The 21352-nt window shown below is 45.8% G+C and overlaps 1 protein-coding gene across 4 annotated transcripts in view; it reads left to right on the top strand.

Moving 5' to 3' along the window:
* The window catches only part of ADAM12 (ADAM metallopeptidase domain 12), a 346871-nt gene that overhangs the window by 252541 nt on the left and 72978 nt on the right, over nucleotides 1-21352 (top strand). For all 4 annotated transcript variants that reach the window (XM_039237898.1, XM_039237897.1, XM_039237900.1 and 1 more), the window contains 4 exons: nucleotides 919-990; nucleotides 5622-5791; nucleotides 8549-8633; nucleotides 13456-13604. In XM_039237898.1, coding sequence (XP_039093829.1) covers nucleotides 919-990; nucleotides 5622-5791; nucleotides 8549-8633; nucleotides 13456-13604 — 476 coding nt within the window. The remainder of the gene's footprint in view (nucleotides 1-918; nucleotides 991-5621; nucleotides 5792-8548; nucleotides 8634-13455; nucleotides 13605-21352) is intronic.

Consider the following 21352-nt stretch of genomic DNA (forward strand, 5'->3'; position numbering starts at 1 on the left):
AAAAATGTATCTGATATTACAAAATTATAGCAAGGGCTGCAGTAAAGGCAATACCACCCTGCCTTTATTATAGCAAATGGAATTATCTGGGGGAAATGGCAGATGGCTTGAGAATGTATTCTAAACCATTTGGGGGGGAAAGTTGGGTTTAAAAATGTCCGACACATCCCAAACCAAAATGAATTAATGAATGCAGGCTACAGGGACACCACAGAAAAGTGACATGGTCTTTGATGCTACGTTAGTTTTCTACCTTTAATTGGTTTCCAATGAGCTGTTTTGAGATGATATTTGCTGCGTTCCTTCCTTGCCTCGGCTGTGTGGTGTGAATGAGGTGACTTTTTCTCGTGAACTCACTCGACATCTATGAATGAGACAGGCTTGATAGTTTCTCAGGAAACTGTTCCCATTCAGGAAGGTCAGATTCGATGGGGAGAAGGGGAACTCATCAACTTTTCTCCATTCTCCACTGCATTGTTTGATTCGTTGCCATGAGCTTCTATCACTTTTACTGTTTAATTTTTAAAAACAAATATAAAGGAAATTTCTGAGGAAGTTAAAATCAAGTTGATGATATGAAAAATGGCTTTGGACTGCCTTCTCTCTGTCTATTCTCCCTGCCAAAACATGTCACAGTCTCCATCATTTATGAGGCTGGAAAAATCGTAGAAGTTGCTGTCTTATGAGTGCTTGGCTTCGGCAAATTTCAGGGAGTTTCAGAAAGTCCCCAGACAGGGAAATTTACTCATCAGGATGGGAACTCATTTCACCATAAACCAGGGAAGGTCCCAGGTGGGGGGGGGGGGGGGGGGGGGGGGCGGTGTGTGAAGCCCAAGACTTCACATTTCCAGGAGCTGGGAAGATGAGATTTGATGGATATTCTTGCCATTATTAATGCTGACATTTAAAATTATTAAGTTTCAGAGGCAAGGAAAAGATCTGGAAAAAGTTAAGCAGCGATTAATAGAGATCGCTAATCACGTTGACAAGGTAAGTTCTTTTTTGGGTAATTAAATCACTCAAATCGCGTAAATGTTTAGAAACGAGGTAGAGGGAATGAGGCACACCTTGTCCAACTTGGCAGTGAGACTGGGTCCGCCTCTGGTCCTGGGCTGGAACATGGACTTCCCCTTCCTCTGAGCACAGAATTCCCAGGGCTGGAGGAGCTACAGGCGATGCGAGCTTTCTGGACTGTGGTGGCTTCAGGCTACGCCTCCCTCCAGGCTCTCTTCTGGCCAAAGTCCCAGTGTGCGGGGTCCCAGCCCAAAAACCAGTAGGATGCATCTGACCCTGTAGGGAACTCCCAAGTGGGCATTCTCCAGGTCTTTTCCAGTTGTTTCCCAGCTCCCAGGCCCCCCCCCCCACCAAGGGCAGACTGTCATTTATAAGGGACACACAGGCTGTACGGTCCTGAGACACGGAAATAGGCTTTCAGTTCAATCAGCTATTGGAAAATCCACCCCAGGCCCCCAATTCAAAGAGGTTGGGAGCTCACCCTTGGGAAAGGTGGTTCAGACCTGGAGGAAACCCCAGAAGTCTGGTCTAATCTGAGGACGTGTGCTCAGCAAACACTCCTTACACTAGCTGTTCGCAAGGAAAGGGCGAAGCTCTGAGCACCTGCCCTTCTCCAGGACACCCTTCAGAACAGAGCTATCAAGCTGTCCGGTGCTGACGGCTCTCGGTCTAAAACAGGGCTTCTCACACTTGCCGGCACGTTGGAGTTGCCTGCAAGCTTTCAGAGGCATTGCTGCCTGGCCATCTTGGCAACTGGGGGAGGGAGTGCAGGGGAGGGGGGTGGTAATTACTTACACCAATAATTAAAGAACGACATGCCTCAGAAGAGACCTGAGGGACCACATGGAGTTTGCCAGCCTGGCTGAGAGAGCTCAATTGCCAAGCACACATAGGCGGACCACACCCAACAGACCCCGAAGCCCCAGCCTCTGAGCCTGCTCATCAATGAGCCAGTGCTCCAAAGTTCAGTTCTGCATCTTTGCAAGGGAGAGTGTCTCCGCCCCAAAACAATGACTGTTGCATTGTCAACTTCCTCCTTTGCGGAAACCCTGGCCCCCCATTCCACATTAACAGCTGTTTGGCTGGCCGTGTTGGCCTGAAGGGGAGAGGGAGAAGGACAGCCCAGGCTGAAAGACCTGGCAGGGATTTAGTACAAAGGTGACATTCTGCAACTTCCAGGGCACTCCCCCTGTAGGTAAAACACAGAGAGCCTGTCTGACGCTCAGAGGTGGGAGCTAAGGCTGTGCACAGGGGCAGAGAGATGTTCCCCAGTCCTGATCCCTCGGCAGGGCAGAACAGTGAGCTGTGCGATTGCCCATGCTTTACCTCTTTAACCCCTCACCTCCAGTCTATCCCACGCCTTATTAAGAAGTTAGCACCAGCTGCAGCTTCATCAGCGCTGACCCCCTGTGACCTACTTCTGAAAGGGCTGGTCTTCCCTGCATTTAATTTCTGCACGTACTTTCCCTCTCGTGGGAGCCTTCATTCCATCCCAAGCCAGTTGCCTGAAAGATGCAAATTCTCATGTCAGACCCCACAGGGTCTTCCCTTTAATTCTGCCCATTTTTTCTACTTCTTCCAGAAGAGCCCTCAAGAACAGCTCCCTTTAAACTCCCATTTCTATCCTGTCTTGGGAGTTTGCTCTATTGGAGTGAACTGTCATAATGGCCAACAGTCCCAAGCCTTGAGCTTCTGGCTGACCTCTGGGCAAGGGCAAGGGCATCCTCATCCTTGCCGAGGATAGCACTCAACCAGAGCCAAGCAAATGCTCAATTCACTGTGGGTGAATCGATGCCACCACTCTCGGACCGTGTCCACCCCCATTCTGGGCTGCATGGGCCAGGCAGACAGCTGCCAGGCCCCCATGAAGCTTCTCCCCAAGCCACAGGGTCACAGCGGGTCATCTTGGAAAGGAGTCAGAACATTCACACAGAAGTGGCCGTGTTCCATCGTGGTTTAAATCTGGGCGCCAGGCCCAGTCTGCTCGCGTCCACATCCCAGACACACCAGTCGTGTCTTGAGTGGCTTGCCTGATCCCTCCAGGTCTCAGTGTTCCCAAGTGTACAACGGGGATAATGCTAATTATTGGTTCCCTGAGCTGTCACGAAGACTAACAGAGGTGTGGCGTAGAAAGTCCTGAGCACTACGCCTCGGACGTAGTAAATGCTCATTGAGCGTTCGCTGTGGTTATCGATCTCAGCCATCACAGCCGGGGTAGAATGCCCCCAGCAGGCAGGATTGTGTATGGTGACTCAGGAGGAGGAGCACACGTGACACTTGCCTAGTGACACCGATTTGGAGAGGAAGGACCATGTGTGATACACTGAGGCATGAAGTCTGTTGTAAGGAGGTGACCCGAAAGAGCTAATAGAAATGATAACCCATCATGGTACGAAAAGCTCCTCGGTTGGCCAGCACCATTGTCAGCTCTGAGAAACAATGGCGGTTAGTCCCTTACAGACCTTAGTTACCCCTACCACACAACCCCCATCAGAGGCAAACACAGTGTCCCCTTTACAGGTGACAAACCTGAAGCCCACACAGGGCATTGGCTCTGAGATTGGTACTTGGCAAGCCGGTGTGGGCATCAGCACTGGACTTCCTACATTTCTGCTTCCTGATCGCTGTTACCTTTGTGCCTAACACAGTGGGAAGTGTGGTCCCTTTGTCAAAAGGCAGCGGCCAGACACATGCAGTCAGAATTCCAGAGGAGCCCGGGAGCTTTATTCTGCCTGGGAAGCCTGGGCTGGGAGTTTGCAAGTGGATACTGCAGACCAAGCAAGGCTTTTTAATTTTTTTTAATTGTTATTTAAGTTCTAATTAGTTACTTTACTATGAACTATTGGTTCATTGCAATATTGGTTTCAGGAGTAGAATTCAGTGGTGGATCATTTACATACAACACCCAGTGCTCATCCCAACAAGTGGCCTCCTTAATGCCCATCCCCCATCGAGCCCCTCCCGCACCCATCTCCCTCCATCATCCCTCAGTTTGTTCTCTAATCCCTAAGAGTCTCTTATGGTTTGTTCCCCTCTCTCTTTCTTTCTCCCCTCCCATATGTTCATCTGTTTTGTTTCTTAAATTCCACATATCACAGACAAAGCAATTCTTGATTAAAAACAAGCTGTCGGGCAGCATTTGGGTCTTAGAATTGTCTCATGAACTTGTTCATGTAATGCCCATCGCTGTCATCTGCTTAAAACCAAGGTGACATTCTGTGATGTAGCTTGAGTCCCAGTCATAGTCTTGTGCTCACCAGATGGCCATGGGAAGACGAGCAGGGGAAACGGCGAGCCTGCCTTGTGTGGGGTCAGCACCAGGGTCAGATGCTCCAACTTGGGGAGTGGACTGCCCTCCAGCTGGCCACATTGGAAAGGGGCTTAACCGTCAAATGCGGAGCCTCTGTGACTTGTGTTACTTGTTGGCCCAGATACTCATAGAGGAAAAATGGGACCTACTCACATCTGGAACTTGACTTTGGCTGCTATCACCAGCCACATGTTTCTGGTTGGTTACCTGGAGTATCAGAAAATGAGGGCTCTCCCATCACGTACCACCTCACCCTTCATGGGCGTTGGAAGGTCTTACAGCCAGCCAGGTGATCCCATGTCCTCACCCCCTGGGCCCTGAGCACAGAGCCACCTCCCTATCATAACACACATGGGGGGCAGCAAAGTAGTTGGGGGCAATGAAGAGTTCTTCCTTCTGCCCTGACCACTCATCTCGCCCAGGACAAAACTATCCCTTAGCCATTAGAAGAATTGCTCTTCCTACCTCTGACCCAGGACGACCTCCTTGTGGACAAAGGGCTCTAGGTTGACATCAGGATATGTGCAGACAGGAGACAGATCGACAATGACAATACTTGCTTTGGCGGGGTACCCGGAGCCTTCTTTCACAAGCCTGTGAAAGAGGAACTTCCTTCAGAAGGTCTTTCCCATGACACCGCTGGTGAGCTAAGTTCTAACCGTGAGGAGAATGGTCAGTGAAGTTCCGGAAGAAGAGTTCTGCTTATGCCTTTATTATTCTGAAAGATATTGATTTGTTCATTTAATTAAAACCTTCTAGGTTGACTATAAGTGACAGAATGTGATAGTGTCAGCCAAGTCTGAGTCTTTGCTGAAAAATTAATACAGATTCATTTTCAGCAACTCGTAGATAGAACATTTTGCTTAAAAGGAATGAATTATTATCCTTGGCAGAGTGTCTGAAAGATCCTAATTCACTCGTTGTTTTTCTTGCCGTAGTTATTAACTGGCCGTCTTCAGGTATAGTGTAACTATGTTAGTGATAGGACACATCTATATGCACATTTTAAATCACCAGTGGACCATGTGAAATGTGTGCTTCCTTACAAATAAGGGCCGACATCAAAAAGCCTATTAACTTTGGCATCTAACTGGCCAACCGCATTGGAAACTCACTTAACACATCACTTTGTATCAGACACTGCAAACATTTCTTAAATTCTAATGCCACAGGAACAAGGGCGCACAGAGAGATTTTTTTCACCCATGTCAGTGAGGTTCACAACATGCAAATATGTTCTCCTCTGCACTTGAAGTTCTCATGAATGTGATCCCCAGAGGATGCCTGTCTCGGTCAGTTTTACAGACCACTGAACATTCGGATAGTGCTGGTGGGCGTGGAGGTGTGGAATGACATTGACAAGTGCTCCATTAGTCAGGACCCGTTCACAAGCCTCCATGAATTTCTGGACTGGAGAAAGATGAAGCTTCTACCTCGAAAATCACACGACAACGCCCAGCTTATCAGGTAGGGTATTTAGGGTCTCTTCTTTGCTTAAAGAACGAGTGATCTTCTCCTGGAATCCCCCTCTCCTGATGGTCCCCAAAGCTGCATGCCTCTCTGCAGAGCACACTGGCTCGTCCGAGGGTGTCTCCGAGCCCAGGGCAGTGGGGCACACACCATCCTGACCGAACTGTGGGTCTGTTGGGAACGTCTCCCTCTGAACCCCCTAGGAAACCTATCCCTCGAAGAGATGTCTTATTTTCTTTTTCCCATTACCTGGATGTTTTCCTCTGTGCAGATTTTTCCAGTCTTTGTCTTGATATAAAATGGTCCTGAGTAGGCGATTAAAAAAGAAAAGCTCATTTTCTTTCATTATTACCGAAAAATGTTTATGCAAGATGTGAGGACGATGTATTAGGATGATTATTGCCAGATGCCTAGAGAAAGGAAATGTTCATTCCTTCTGCTGTTTTGCTATGACTCTGGTTTTCTAGATCAGAGGTCCCCAGCAGTCTGCATTCTTTCAATCACTGTGTTCTGAGCATCAGTCAGGAAGTAAGCGCCCTTTAGGCGCTTTTAACCTAACGGTGACCAGTACTGAAGGCTCCCTGCTCTCAGGAGTCCACAGTCCGCTGGGAGAAGGCGACAATCAACAAGGAAATTGCAGAGAGTGCTAAGTGACATGAAGATAATAACATGAGGGAAAACACAGCTATAATGTAACATAATATATTGGGAAGATATTCAGACACCTTTATATTTAAAGGGAAAAAATTCTAATCATAAACTGAATTAGTGAGGAGCAGATTTTTCCCAAAGTGACCAACTTATTATTAAGACGCTTAAACAGCTTATTCTGTTATCCTACGTTCTCATGTAGCTCATTTCACTAAATTGAAAGCTTCAGGGTCAGAGACACTTTTCTTAGGCAAATTGTATCTGGTTCCTTAGAAATTTATAGAAAGCTAAAAACCCTTCTTACCCCATCCTCACTTTAGAAAATGCCTACATACAAACTGAGGCTGTTGGCATTCCCTGATAATTTACTTTGGCCATTTTCACAGGGTTGTTTGTTTTTTTCCCGCCTTGGATATTTGTGGTTGCTTCATATTTTATGCATTGATTAATCCTGAACTACTAAAAGTACATTTTAGATATTTTGAGCCAGAGTATTTTGTTTTGATTCTTTTCCCCAAATGGAGTCTGTCCAACTTGAACATCTGGAAATAAATTGGCCTCTTATATAATAACCTTATTATTTATATACATATATAATTTTATCTATTAAAATGGTCTATATAGATATAAATATAAAATCTGTAACCCCAACTACCGTACATATGAGTATGATAGGATGGATGGATGGATGGATGGATGGATGGATGGATACATACATGAATACATACACAGATGAGGCTTTATGTATACTTACTTCCTTTTGTCCAGTTGAACACTGTCAAAATAACTAACTTTTCAAATAGTATGTATATACTCTACATGTGTACATGGCCAAGATAACATGAGTAAGTCATTTAAAGGAGATTTGAAAAAGATTCCCTTAAAGAAGTTTCAACAAATACAAACAATGTGGGTTTTTTAATTTTTTTAAGTGTTTATTATTTTTGAGAGAGTCAGAGTGTGAGCAGGAGAGAGGCAGAGAGAGAGGGAGACACAGAATCCTAAGCAGGCTCCAGGCTCTGAGCTCTCAGCACAGAGCCCAACACAGGGCTTGAACCCACAAACCACAAGATCATAACCTGAGCTGAAGTTGGACACTTAGCCCAGTGAGCCACCCAGGAGCCCCCAACAAATACAAGCAATGTTTAAATTTTAATGCATGAGGGTCAAATTATTAGCATTTACATCAAACAAGCCTTAATGTCATTGGACTCACTGATCAGGTTAAGAATTCCTAGGGGGGACAGCCTGTACCTGAGCCATGACGTCCCCTCCTGGAAACTTCCTCCCAGGGGTACTAAGTCTTTGTGGGTACTTATTCTACATCGACTCCAGAGGAGCAATCATTTCCCTGCTGATTTCACTCTTGCCAGCTACGTTAGCAACCCACTCTAAAGAGTCTGGGTTTCCTGCCTAGTTGTAACGTAACACAGGAAAGCCAACTTCAGCTACAACACAGTCTAGTGAACCACCACATGCATTTCATTTAGTTACCGGTGATTCTCTGGGACTGGCCTCAGTGCTCCAGCCACAGACATTATTTAAAAGGAGTAGCTCCTGGGGCACCTGGAGGGCTCAGTCAGTTAAACGTCTGACTCTTGGTTTCAACTCAGGTCATGATCTCACAGTTGGTGGGTTCGAGCTGTACGTTGGGCTCTGTGCTGACCGTGCAGAGGCTGCTTGGTATTTTCTCCTTCACTCCCTCCCTCTTTCTCTCTCTCTCTCACTCTTACTCTTTCTGTTCTCTCTCTCTCTCTCTCTTTCAAAAATAAATAAATAAACATAAAAGAAAAAAAAAAAAAAAACCAGGAGCCGCTCCCTCCAGTCTATGGGGAATAGGAAGGAGATGACTTGTAAGAACAAAGGTCATAGCTGGTCGCTGACCGAGTCTCACAAACAGAAATCTGGAAGGGTTACAAGACCATGATGCAAAGTAAGTTTTAAAGGAACCAAGGCTACAAATCACCTGCAAACACCCCCTCACGTGGCTCTTTTCATTGTGCACCTGATCCTGCTCTTATTGGGATGCAAGAATGTCCACCAGAATTGTTAGGAAGTGACTTCATTCTATATTAACTTAAGAAACTTTTGTTTGTTTCCTAGTGGGGTTTATTTCCAAGGGACCACCATAGGCATGGCACCCATCATGAGCATGTGCACAGCAGAGCAGTCCGGAGGGATCGTCATGGTAAGTCAAGGGCACCGAGGAACTGCTGGGGATGCCCCAGCGATTTCCCTGGATTTCTTGGGACAGCCCTGCTTTCATTAGTCCTGCTAAAATTAGGCCATTTTCTTCAGTGCTTTTTTTTTTTTTAATTTATTTCTAGGAGAGAGAGAGAGAGAGAGACAGCATGAGCAGGGGAGGGTCAGAGAGAGAGGGAGTCACAGACTCTGAAACAGGCTCCAGGCTCTGAGCTGGCAGTCAGCACAGAGCCCGACGCGGGGCTCGAACCCACGAACCGCGAGATTGTGACCTAAGCGAAAGTCGGACGCTTAACCGACTAAGCCACCCCAGGCGCCCCTTCAGTGCTTTTTAAATGTAATTCTACCTTTTCTCTAGCTCTGTCGATGGTCTTGCATATCCCATAATATTTTTAGGGACTATTTATTTAAAAACATCAAATCACAGGTGAGTGAGTAAAAATAACTCAGCAGAAGCCCATCTGCCCCTTTTATGGAGAAAACGTTTCAACTGGGCTCTTGGTCCAAGCTTTTCAACCCAGGATTCCTCGTGGCATTGGGATGAGCCCAGGCACGGGGTGGCCCTCCTCACTCAGTGTCTTAGACGGACTGTGGTCTCACCAAACGTTACGACCAGAATGGCTGTCCGATGGTTCCGCATCCAAGGCCCAACAGCCAAAAGTCTGAGGTTTTTAGCTATTTACCACTGCAAATGTTTGATCTACCTCGTAGCCAGTGTCCAATGTGTCTTTATAATAACATTAATCTTGGAAGGCAGATACCTAGGCTTATTGCTTTCTAAGGATATTTTTGTCGTATGGGCTCCATACGTTTATAAAAGGGAACAGACACGAAGAGTATTTGGAGCTTGTTTCTTGTGACTGTAAGAGGGAAAGAGCTTTGACACGCTACCCAGCAGGGGACTCCTGTTCCACTCCATCCATTAATTAGAGTAAAGCTTTCACCTCGTGCTGGTGCTGGCCCTGTTCTGAAACTACAGCGTCCCCTTTGCACCAGCCCTCAGGCAGGGCGTATTCCCAGAGGCCGCTCTGACATCTCCATGGAGCAAACAGAAACTTGCCCTTCTAACAAACCATGGCTTCCTCCCCATTTTTTTCCAAACAGACCATTTCTGAATACTCCATTGTATGAAGGAATGGGAGTAACGTTCTGCTGACTAGTATTTTCCTTCCACGTCCTGCCGACCTAATCTTCTTACTGAACCTGCGTAACAAATGGTGTCCTCTCCCCTGATAAGTGTTGGTAATTCATATAAACATGCACTAAACGTACAAGCCAGAGAGGCCCTTTGGGGGAGCGCGGTCACTCTGGACTTCTGGCTTGCACGAGCTCCCCTCTGGTTTTCTTTGAGCCTACAAGCCCTGTAAGTGCTCTCCACTGGAAGTCACTGGAAAGACTGCCTTTTGTCGGTGCCAGGTTAATTTCAAGTCAGATCCCAACCATATTTTTACAGAGGAGCCTGTAAAATTTTAAGAGGGAATAATTTTCTGTTTCATGTTTCCATGGTCAGTTGCTACTGACTTTGCCACTTAAAATGGGCATAAATATTTTTTAGAGCTGAAACCAAAATCCTTATAAGCACAGCAGACTCTGCCGTCTGGGGTGTTTAAACATTTTTATAACCATTCTGATCATATTAAGTGGCTCTCTTCAGTCTGTATCCTTTATTCTCTTTCCCTACAAGCGCTTGATCAAGATTCCTCCCTTAAAAGCATACAGAAAAGCCTATTTTTTTAATGATGAAAATGAATGTGGCAAATATAAACAAATAATGCGGTCTGCAGTGGTGATAAGGTCAAGACCAAAGTTCATCAGCAGGAAATATGTTTAAACAATGTGGCAGCAGTTAACATCATCCTCAGACACATCCTTTGTCTGTTCCACCTAGGAAAGAGGCATCAAGCAGGACGGAAGGCGATGACCCCTTTAATTCTATAAAATTCCTGAGATAAGCACGATCAGTGTCTTGGCCAGACCTAAAGCTCCTAGACTAACATTCTCCTATTGTGTCTCTGAAATTAAGTTCATGGGTACCTCCTTCAAGGACTCACAAATCTAAGAGGAAGGAAATTAGGTAGCGAAGAAGCAGGAATCCCAATCAAACTGAAAAGATGAGCTCCACTACTGTTTCTCTATTTTTTTAAGATAGAGCAAATCATTACTTTAGTAACTGAAAACCATGCCCCTGTTTCTAACTGAACTACAACAGTCTAAGTTTGAGGATAATGCCATAAATAAAGCAGTAGGTGGGCGCCTAGGTGGTTCAGTCAGTGAAGCGTCTGACTCTGGATTTTGGCTCAGGTCGTGATCTCCAGTTCATGGGATAGAGCCCTGCGTCGGGCTCTGTGCTCACAGTGAGGAGCCTGCTTGGGATTCTCCCTCCCTCTCTCTCTGCCCCTTCCCTGCTGACTCTTTCTCCCTCTTCGAAAATAAATAAATAAATTTTAAAAAATTTTTAAATATTATTTAAATATTAAAAATATTTAAAATAATAATTCATTAATTAATTTAAAAAGAAGTAGGATTTTTTTTTTTCTTATTACAAATGTCAACTGTTCATCAGGGTCTCCTGAAAAACAGTTCTGTCCATAATCACCTATCCGGGAGAAAGCATAAAACACTTTGGCAATTAAAAACAAACACGAGCTATTTGGTGATACAAAAGAATCAAATACTCATTTTTAAAGGATGAATTCCTTGTATTTTGTGCCAGAGCATGGTAAATTCGGCCCTCCACATTCCTAGGTTGACAACGTTCTCTTTGCCAACCTGTGTTATTCTTGAGATTTGATTTCCTGAAACATACTTGTGAAGCTTCCTACAACAGGAAACTGTAAAATCTAAACAAAGTAATTTATTAGGAATTCCATCCATTCTAAGAATGACTTGGTTCCTTGATGTGCTGTACTCTTCTTAGACTCAGGGCCTAAAAGGGGCAGCTACAGCTCTGAGCAAGAACCTACGTAGTCTTTCAGAAGGATGACTTTACAGGAGGCCCTGCAAAAGTTATCTATCAGGAATGACTCTTTCTCCAAAGCATAGTGTCACTGTTTCCTGGACGTTTCTTAGAAAACCCCTTATCTCTTTCCTGAGTAGCACAAAGCAGTATTTGAATAGAGGACCTTCACTGTGCTGCGGTGTGCAGCCCTTCTCAGAAACACCACGGAGGGGCCCAAACTCTGCAAATCATGTTTAGTAATCAACAGTTTTTTTGTGTTAAAGTCAAGGGACAATATTTTAATAATTAGGGTTGAATAATTTAGTAATGGTATTGTAGGTAACAATAATTTCCAGTATCTATTATGAAGCCAACTACATGCTTCATTAAGTTAGGGGTGTCCATGCAATGCTTGCCAGATGGAGAGACAAGCAAAACCCATCAAAGGGTCGAATGAATTCCCAGAAGCAACAGAGAGAGCAAGGATGCTTCTAGATGTCCATCTCCAGAATCAGCAAGGGGTGAGCAAGAGTGAGGCATAACCAGATTACAATCTTAATTCAGTGAATCTTCAGACAGATTACTCAATGTGGTTAGCTTTTTGTGTGAGTTATTGTTAATTTTCCAAGTATTATTCTTTTTTTAACTTTTTTAAGTTAATTTATTTTGAGAGAGACACAGCATGAGCAGGGAAGGGGCAGAGAGAGAGAGAGAGAGAAAGAATTCTAAGCAGGCTCTGTGCAGCCAGCACAGAGCCAGACGTGGGGCTCGAACTCACAAAACTGTGAGATCATGACCTGAGCCGAAACCAGGAGTCAGATGCTTAACCAACTGAGCCACCCAGGCGCCCCTCAAATATCCTTCTCTACTAGGTAGAGAGGAGGGGCATGCTCAGTAATACCTGCTCAGGTCTTGTTTAGAATGTCACAAAGTATAAGGGTTCCTGGGGGGCTCAGTTGCTTGAGCATCTGACTTCAGCTCAGGTCATGATCTCAGAGTTCATGAGTTGGAGCCCTGCATCGGGCTCTGGGCTGACAGCTCAGAGCCTAGAGCCTGCTTCAGATTCTGTGTCTCCTTCTCTCTCCGCCCCTCCCCTGCTTGCTCTCTGTCTCTGTCTCTCTCTCAAAAATAAATAAACACTAAAAAAAATTTTTTTTAACTTATAGAATGTCACTAAGGATGCTTCCCCTATCAACTCTCTCAGCCTCCTCTTGATCAAGGATAAAATGGTACTTTTATTACCCATGAAGGAATGAGCTGCTTCTTCCTATGGTTTAGACAACATTTTGTTACATTCAATGGAAAGGTGTTTTGGGGCACCTAGGTGGTTCACTTGGTTAAGCATCCAACTCTTGATCTCATCTCAGGTCATTATCTCATGGTTGGTGGGATCGAGCCTCAAGTTAGACCATGTGTTGACAGCGTAGAGCCTGCTTGGGATTTTCTCTCTCCCTCTCTCTCTGCCCATCACCCTCTCCCATGCATACACACACTTGTTCTCTCTCTCTCTCACTCTCTCTCTCTCAAAATGGATAAATAAACTTTAAAAAAAAAAAAAAGAAAGATGTTTTATAAGAGACTGCAGGGAACAGAATGTAGATGATCACCTTGAGAATTTCACATAAAGACATAAGGAGTCCTAAATGTATTCATGACATATGCATTCCTCTGCAGAGGAATAGGTCAGGTCTTTTTAAAGTTTGAACTAAATAATGGGGCTCTGTATTCATTCCTTATAAGGGATTGGATTCAGTAAAGTGTTGACAAAATTCAGTCAAGTGGTCAATGGTAGGGGAGAGAAGTGGACAGGGGCTGGGGAAAAGGCCAAGGAGATGTGAACTATACATTGTGTTCTTGTGTTTGCTTTGAGGACCACTCAGACAGCCCCCTTGGCGCAGCCGTGACCCTGGCACATGAGCTGGGCCACAATTTCGGGATGAACCATGACACACTGGAGAGAGGCTGTGGCTGCAGCGTGGCTGCCAACAAAGGAGGCTGTATCATGAACCCTTCAACCGGGCAAGTACCGACATTTCCGCTACTTGTAGAGCCGGGCCTGACGTTGAATTGCATTTTGGGAAACTGCTGAGCAAAAATCTCCCTGGTTTTCTGGCAAGAGCACCCATGGAAACATCCAGAAAGAAATCCCTTCCTCAGTAGCAAGAGTGGACTACACTCCTCTGAGAAGGTCATAGGCAACCAGATTGTGATGCTACATGGCATAAGGACTGACCTCTTCCCTGAGAAGTGGCAGAGGGAGGGGTGAACACTGTCTTTGTTTAGAAATTGGGATATTACTCAACAACATGAGCACATGCTTTCTATTTGAGCCTATAGCTCCAGTACTCCAGCCATTCTAGGGCCTGGAAAACTCACTGGGCAAAGGGGTCAAGGTTAGATGGGTCACATGTCCTTCAGAGGGTGCTAGTTGGGGAGTGTTTCTTCCCTCGGGGTTGGCCCAATGGTGTATCTGAAATGCATCAATAGCTCAGGTTTACAGCATCCCTATCTCTGATATATCACCTTATCAGATCTGCGAGGTTTCAGTGACATGACTTCTCCATTTCAATAAATTGCATCGTTCTTCCTCTTGGAATTCCTTTCTGAAACTCCAGACTCAGTTCACCTGGAGGAAAATGGAAGATAGTTTCAACTAAGGGACCATTCAAATGAGGTGGAATCAGGTGGAGTGATTGAGTACAGGTTCTGATTAGATCCCGATACCTCCCAGGGCCCGTCCCAAACCAAAGTGCTGTGCCAATGTGGGGAGAGCCTCATTAGGGAAGGAGAACATGCACTTGCTACCATCTTCTTTTTATATATCTGGATGAGACCTTCCCAACGTCTATCTTTGCTGCACTTTCCCAGCGAGGCCCTCTCTCTGGGCTTGCTGAATGCAGCACTGCCGTGGGAAGGTGGTCCAGACCTACAGCCCGAAGACTGGCCTCTCTGAAGACCTTCTGGTAAGGGGCCAGGCCTGGCATGACGGGGGGACACCTCCCAGAGGCATAAAGGCCCCGGGAGGGGGATGGATTGTTACAAAATGCAGTTATGTATGCTTTGGTAAGCAGTAGCTTTGGGGGGCTCCTCAGATGGCTCCTAGGGCATCACGTCACCCCCCAAAACAAAGACTGGGCAGCACTGCATGTCGTCCCTGCCTGAGAGCTGTTCATGAGGCATCTCCTTGTTACCTTATTAGCAAGTTACTCCTTCTCTTCACCACCATTAGCACAGAGCCTTTGGGAATGCATCTTTTTTGCCTCTGGTTCTGTCTTTGGCACGATTCAGGGGAGTCACCAAGACCTTGTAGAGGAACTTGCTCTGAGTCTGTGATAACAGAAGCCAAGAACCTGAGCCCAAAGTAATAGTATCTTAGGCCAACACCAACCGGAAGTGAAATATCGCAAAACCCTAGCTAACAAGGGAGTTCCCAAGAGGGACACAGGCTTCTCTGAGAAAGTGTGTAGGCTCCTTGTCATGTAACGGTCCAGGCAGAGGCAAGATAACTATTTGTTGGGCATTTGGGGCAAAGAATTCCTTCTTAGGGCGTGAGGTTGGGCCAGGGGCCTTCAGGTATCTTCTGTTTCCAGACAGAGCCCAGCATCACTGGCCCGTGTTGGGTGAATCTCAGGCAAGGACATTGGTAGGAAATCAACATACAACTGAGTGGTCTTCATGCTTTTTCATTCTTGATGAACTCAAAGTGGCTACAGAAAATCCACTGTTTGCTCAATTTCCATGATTATCAAATAGGCACTGACACATTAGCCTATATTTCCCCCAGAAGTGGTTCCCAATGATGGATATTGTGTATGTTTTACAACTCTTGGTAACATGGGCAAATGGAAGAGAGGAAAATCTAGACTGGGAACACTAGTCTAAGATTAAAGAGAGGTGATAGCCCATGTTCTGATACCAATTGTTTTGGGTAATACGAGCAGCTGTGTAACCCCTCGGTCTTTCCATTCTTCATCAGAAAAATTAGTGAGCTAGTCTTTTTCCTTTCTTTCTTCCTTCCATCTGTCCATCTATCCATCCATCCATATTCACTTGATCCACTCATCCATCTATCCATCTATTTATTCACTATTTATTCCATTCACCCATCCATCTCTCCATCTTTCCATCATTTCTTCCATACCTCCACCCATCCATCCACTTACTTGTTCGGATAGTAAAGAAATATTTTTGACCCCTAGACCTATGGTCATTGGGAGCACACAGGGGAGGGAGACCCTTCCACTCTAAAAATTATGATTCCGGAGGCACATTAGCAAGATCTACTTTCCGATACTCCCTATATAATTTTGTGTAAAGCCCTTCAAATGAGAAAGTCTTCATGGAAGTGTTTAAGGATATGAGCCAAATGACCCTGGAGATTCTTGAAATCATAGGTAGAAATGGTATTGTTAAGAGCTCAGCAAATCATTTCAAAGCCCGCCCCCCTTACCAGAGGTTTGCTAATAGCCTTTACTTAATTTATATCTTATTAGCTACTTCTAAGTTTTCTCTTTTGCTGAGCTGGTGCTTTTGCATAAATCTCTTCTATTTGGTTCTCATTTATGATCCCACATTCCTGTCCAGAGAGTGGTGTTTTTAATTTTCTCAGATGGAAAGAAACTTCCTAAAGCAAGGGGGTAAATTAATCACAAAAGTCCACAGTGAGGGGGAGGTCAAGCCGCCCAGGCAACCCTTGGCCATCCATCACCCATCGGAGAACTTCCAGGCTGCTTTTAATCTGCAGTATTATCTCAACGTGGTCATTCCCTTACCTCACAGGGGCCTCTTGAGAGCAGCAGAGTGGATTAAACAAGATCACATGTCTTTGTAAATTGTAAATCACTCCACAAATACACGACAGCAATATTACTATTGTTTAGCACACAGGGGCGTTGGAACCATCGAGATGTTGAGGGCGTCTTCTAGAATCCCTGCGCATAGTTGCTGGAAAGCACTTGCAGTGCCTCGGATCGGTCCCTCAGCAACGCTCCCACGATTTCTCTGTGAATGGCTCATTGTAAACCGGCCCACGTCCAAGCAGCCCTCTTCCAACTTCCTCCACGCTACTGACTCCGGCACAGGCAGCACACATTAAAAAATGTCATTCGAGTCTTAGCCTCAAAGGTGAGCTCGAAAAGAGATGGATCGGTGACTACTTTAATGATATTCAGGTCTTTCTGAATCACAGAGAGCCAAGTATCGCACATGCTTTCAAGGGGAAATGCGCAGCCCTTAATATACCGTGTTTGTTCTTTATCAAGGCATTCCAGAATCCCAACTCTGAAACATTCACCAACTGCCGTCATTGGCAGATGGGACCCAAAGCCCCAGGGGGAGTCTCCGCTCCTGAGCGGTCCTGCTACAACAGGGTGTTGTGACTTTAGTTGCATCTTACAGACTTGGTTGGAGGGAGTTTCCTTACAGTTGTACCATTAATTACCGCGAGGCCGGGCGAGTGCGTGAGCATGTGTTTTATGTCTTTTGATAGTTAACATGAAGACTTGCCTTGGAAATGACTCTTTGGCAAAAGCAGTCTCTAGGGATTCATGTGGGAGTTTCAACTCAATTGAGTCCATCCATTAACGAGCTTCTTGGAGCATTCGGTCTGGAAGGGTTTGAGGACGAAGCATGCCACATTTATGGAAGTAAGAAAAATGGGAAGAGTTTGCACACTTTTGGAAGAGATTATTTAACATCGTTGTAAATGTCACTTCCCAGTGTAGACCAAAAGAAAACAGTATTGGCATTCAAAAGTTACTCTCCAAGCTTCATTTATTTTTTGCAGGAAGTGTTCTGTTAAAAAGAGTGGGGGTAGGAGAGCCTCTCATGGCGGGAATATAGCTGAGTCCGAGGCACATACCGAGATGTCACACACTCTGATACATGGATGTCAGGGTGATGACTGTGAAGGGGACAGACACTTTTCTTGTCTCGTGGAGCTTCCCCTCTCTCGGGGAAGACAGACTTGAGAAACAATGAATTACAAATCATGGGTTCAAAGAAGTGCTTTGAAGGACACAAAGGAAGAAGGTGTTAAGGAAACACGTGAGCTAGGAGCCCCACTTTTATTGGGGGCCTGGGGCAACGCTCTCTTGGAGGTGACAGTTAAGAGAAGAGCAAAAGGAAGAGAATGGAGAGCCTGCAGGGATGGGGGACGTCGTGTGCAGCTGGGTGGAGGGGACGCGGCTTCGCTGACCCAAGACCAGGGGCTCATGGGGCTGGATCCAGATGGAGGTGGGGCCTGGGCACAGGGGAGCTGGTGCTGCTGGAGAAGAAGGGGGTTGAGGGGAGGCCGAGCGAGCAAAGCCCAGTCCACCAGATAGGAATGGAGTTTTGTCTCCAGGGCAGTGAGAAGTCATTGGAGGGTTTTAGGCAAAGCAAAAATATGATCTGACTTATCTTTTAAGATTTTTTCACTTTAAGGTTATTGATTTATTTTGAGAGAGAGAGAGAAAGCAGGGAAAGGGCAGAGAGCATAGGAAAGAGAGAGTCCCAAGCAGGATCTGCATTGTCAGCACAGAGCCTGATATGTGGCTCGATCACACAAACCAGGAGATCATGAACCAAACCGAAATCAAGAATCAGACGCTCAACTGACTGAGACACCCAGGCACCCCACTTTTAAGATCACTAGCATTCAAGCTATTAGAGCTTGTCAAATTAAGGGGTTTGTGTCTATTTTTAAAAAGGCAGGGTGTGCTTCTTGTAAAGCATAAGTAAAAGCGATAGGATATAAATTTTAGTTTACTTTCTTGTAAACAATAGACATTGGGAATGCATTGAGAAGGAGCCTGCGTCAGCACCCCAGCAGCACATCACACACACCCACACATACACTCTCCCCTGTCCAAGTTTGCATACTTAATGAACAAAATGCTCCTCTCTTCAGGATTTCACTTTGTAAGCATCCTTTAAGGACTCAAATTCAAAGAGCCGTGGAAGAGCCCTTTTGCACTGCCTGTGTGTGTATCTAAAAGAAATTACTGCAGAGTTTTTGTGCTGATGCTAAGATCAGGTTTGGGGCTCTTTGGGTTTTCTTTAGTCCAGACAAACGGCTCTGATGCACAGAATGTGCTCCTGGCTCCCTGCGGAGAATGGAAAGCAGTGTGTTGTGCTCCCAGGAGAATGTGGGCTAAGAAACTCAAATGGGAGTGACCCCCTGCTCTCAAGTGGTGTAAATAATTCACATTAAGCTGAGGTTGGGCGTTCAGGAATAAGGTCCACAACTGGATCCAATAACCACGTTTAAGCCCAAAGCATTGCCATTCTACGTCCTCAAAAGTTTGTATAATTGGCACCTTCAACTCCATTTAATCCGATTCAGGAAATCTTCATCGCATACCTGCTCACTACACAGCTGTCTGGACGTGGAGCACATCTGGCTGGCCTCCACCCAGGCTCAAGCTTCCCTCGTGACTCTGACTCAGGACAGGCCCACTGTATGGAAATGGGGTTAGGCAACCAAGCCTAATGAAACTACTCATTTACTCAACTAGTATTTACTGTGCCCCTATGTGCCAGGTCCTAGGAGGCAGAGTGGGAGCACAGAGCCAGAAGGCAGGAACCTTGACTTCTAAGAACTCATGACAGGCAAACAAACCACTGATTACATAAGAGAACCTCAGGACTCTGATGGGGGACATTTCTGGGGCCCTGAGGCTCACCACACTGATCTATTTATAAGGTCTTGGGTTTCGTAGCACCTCTTCTAGAAGTGTGTGCCTGTACAAAATAAGATGGCATTTCTAAACATAACCATAATACCATTTCACACTTTCAGAAAACCAACAACAACAACAATAATTCATTGTGAACCAGGAGCAAAAGTTGGAAGGGACTGGGGCTCCTGGGTGGTTCAGTCGGTTGAGCATCCGGCTTCGGCTCAGGTCATGATCTGATGGTTCGAGGGCTCGAGCCCCGCATAGGGCTCTGTGCTGACAGCTCAGAGCCTGGAGCCTGTTTCAGATTCTGTGTCTCCCTCTCCCTCTGCTCCTCCCCTGCTCATGCTCTCTCCCTCTCTCCCTCCCTCTTTCTCTCTCTCTCTCTCTCTCTCTCTCTCAAAAATAAATATTCTTTTGAAAAAGTTGGAAGGGATGGTAGGTAGGGAAGACATTCTGGGATACAATGCAGTCTGAACTCTAAAGAATTGGATGAGGTCAGGCGGACCCCCCACCCCCACCCCCAGGGATTCATAGCTCACGCTGCTGGAAAACTGAATTTCTGTTTGAAGAGACCTCTCTCTGAAAATGTGCTTCAAGGAAGTAAAATGAATTTCTCAGTGAAAGACTCCCCAGAATTGGGGATGTGCTGGGAACTGATAGAAATTTGATGTATTTGGGAAGTCTCTACTCTTTGTGCAACTTGCTTTCTTGAAGAATAGTGCGGAATCCATGTAATGAAAACTCACCCCTCCTTTGAACCCTGAGAAACTGAGATCATGAAATACATTTATCAGAAGGGGATTTTATAAGAAGGGGATTGTGGGAAATCATTTTCCCATGTTATCTCTTCATTTAAAGGTGATTATTGTTTTCTCAATGAAAAGTTTAAGAAAGGCTTCACTTCATTCTTCAAAGCATAGGGGGGTACATGGAAATCTTTATTCAAGGAAAGGACAAAGGAAGAACACTACAAAATGAGGAATTCTAGTAACATTAAAATGCCACCACTCAGAACCAGTTTAATTATAGCCAGAGTAATTTAGTTGGCTACATCCCGACATTATCATAAGAGGGAAATGAACCGGCAGGAGAGATTCTTGAAGAGTTCAAGAGGGTGCATCAGTATGGAGAAAGTTCTTGCTCCTCTGTGTGTAATTAGCTGTTGCTCACTGTAAAATACAGGCGTTCGTCTGCACTTCACGCAGAGTTGGATACTAAGAGCCCCTGGCCAAGAGCCCAGTAGAATCACCCTCCACTCTTAAGCTGGACACAAAACAGAGAGGTCAAGCTGGGGAGATGGCTCAGCATGACCACTGCTCCTTAAATGCCCCATTCGGGGGAAATGCACATGGGAGAACTTGACTTTGACCCTCAAGGATTGGATTCCAACATCCTCGTTTGTCAGTAACCTGTGGGTCATTTGTTGTGTGGTCCACGTGTCTTTAAGATACCCATTTTAAGGATGAGAAAGCTGCAGCTCAGAAAGTTAAGTGTACGACCTACATTTTCAAAGCCACCCAGCTGCAAGCCCCAGGACGTTAGGCTGAGTCCCCAGGTCCCCAGCCCCTCCCTTTCCACCTGCATATTACTTAAATAAAAATGTCGCTGCTTTGCAGCAGCTAAGCCTCAGAAGAAGAGAAGCGCATCTGTCCTGAGGGGGTGGTCAGGCTTCAGGGAGCTGTGTGTGGCTGGGTGCCAGGCATCAAGGCCGAGGATGAATGCGGGGAGATGTGCACTTCAGCCCTACGGTGTGTTTGGCACATGGCCGTGGCCACAGCCGTGTGTGGGTTTCGTCTGGGGGCTGAAGCCTCCTCGGTACAGAGCAGTGTCCCTGCACAACTTCTGGGAGGCAGGAAAGCTGCCCCAATTTTAAACGTTTAGTTCTACAAACTTCCTTCAACTTATATTACAACAGCAGAGAATTATTTCCTGTCATTGCTCGTTAATCCAGCATTTTATGTGTGGTAGAACATGTGTGAAAACATTATAGCTGAAATTCTGCCAGTGCGTCCCTTCCCCCCCCACACACACACCCGTGGCTTCCTCCTCTTCCCTGGGCATATGGCACGGAGGCCACGACGTGAGGTCAAGGGCAAATTGTGGGCC

The sequence above is a fragment of the Hyaena hyaena genome, unplaced genomic scaffold (assembly GCF_003009895.1).
Source record: "Hyaena hyaena isolate Hyena2069 unplaced genomic scaffold, ASM300989v1 scaffold_129, whole genome shotgun sequence".
NCBI lineage: Eukaryota > Metazoa > Chordata > Mammalia > Carnivora > Hyaenidae > Hyaena > Hyaena hyaena.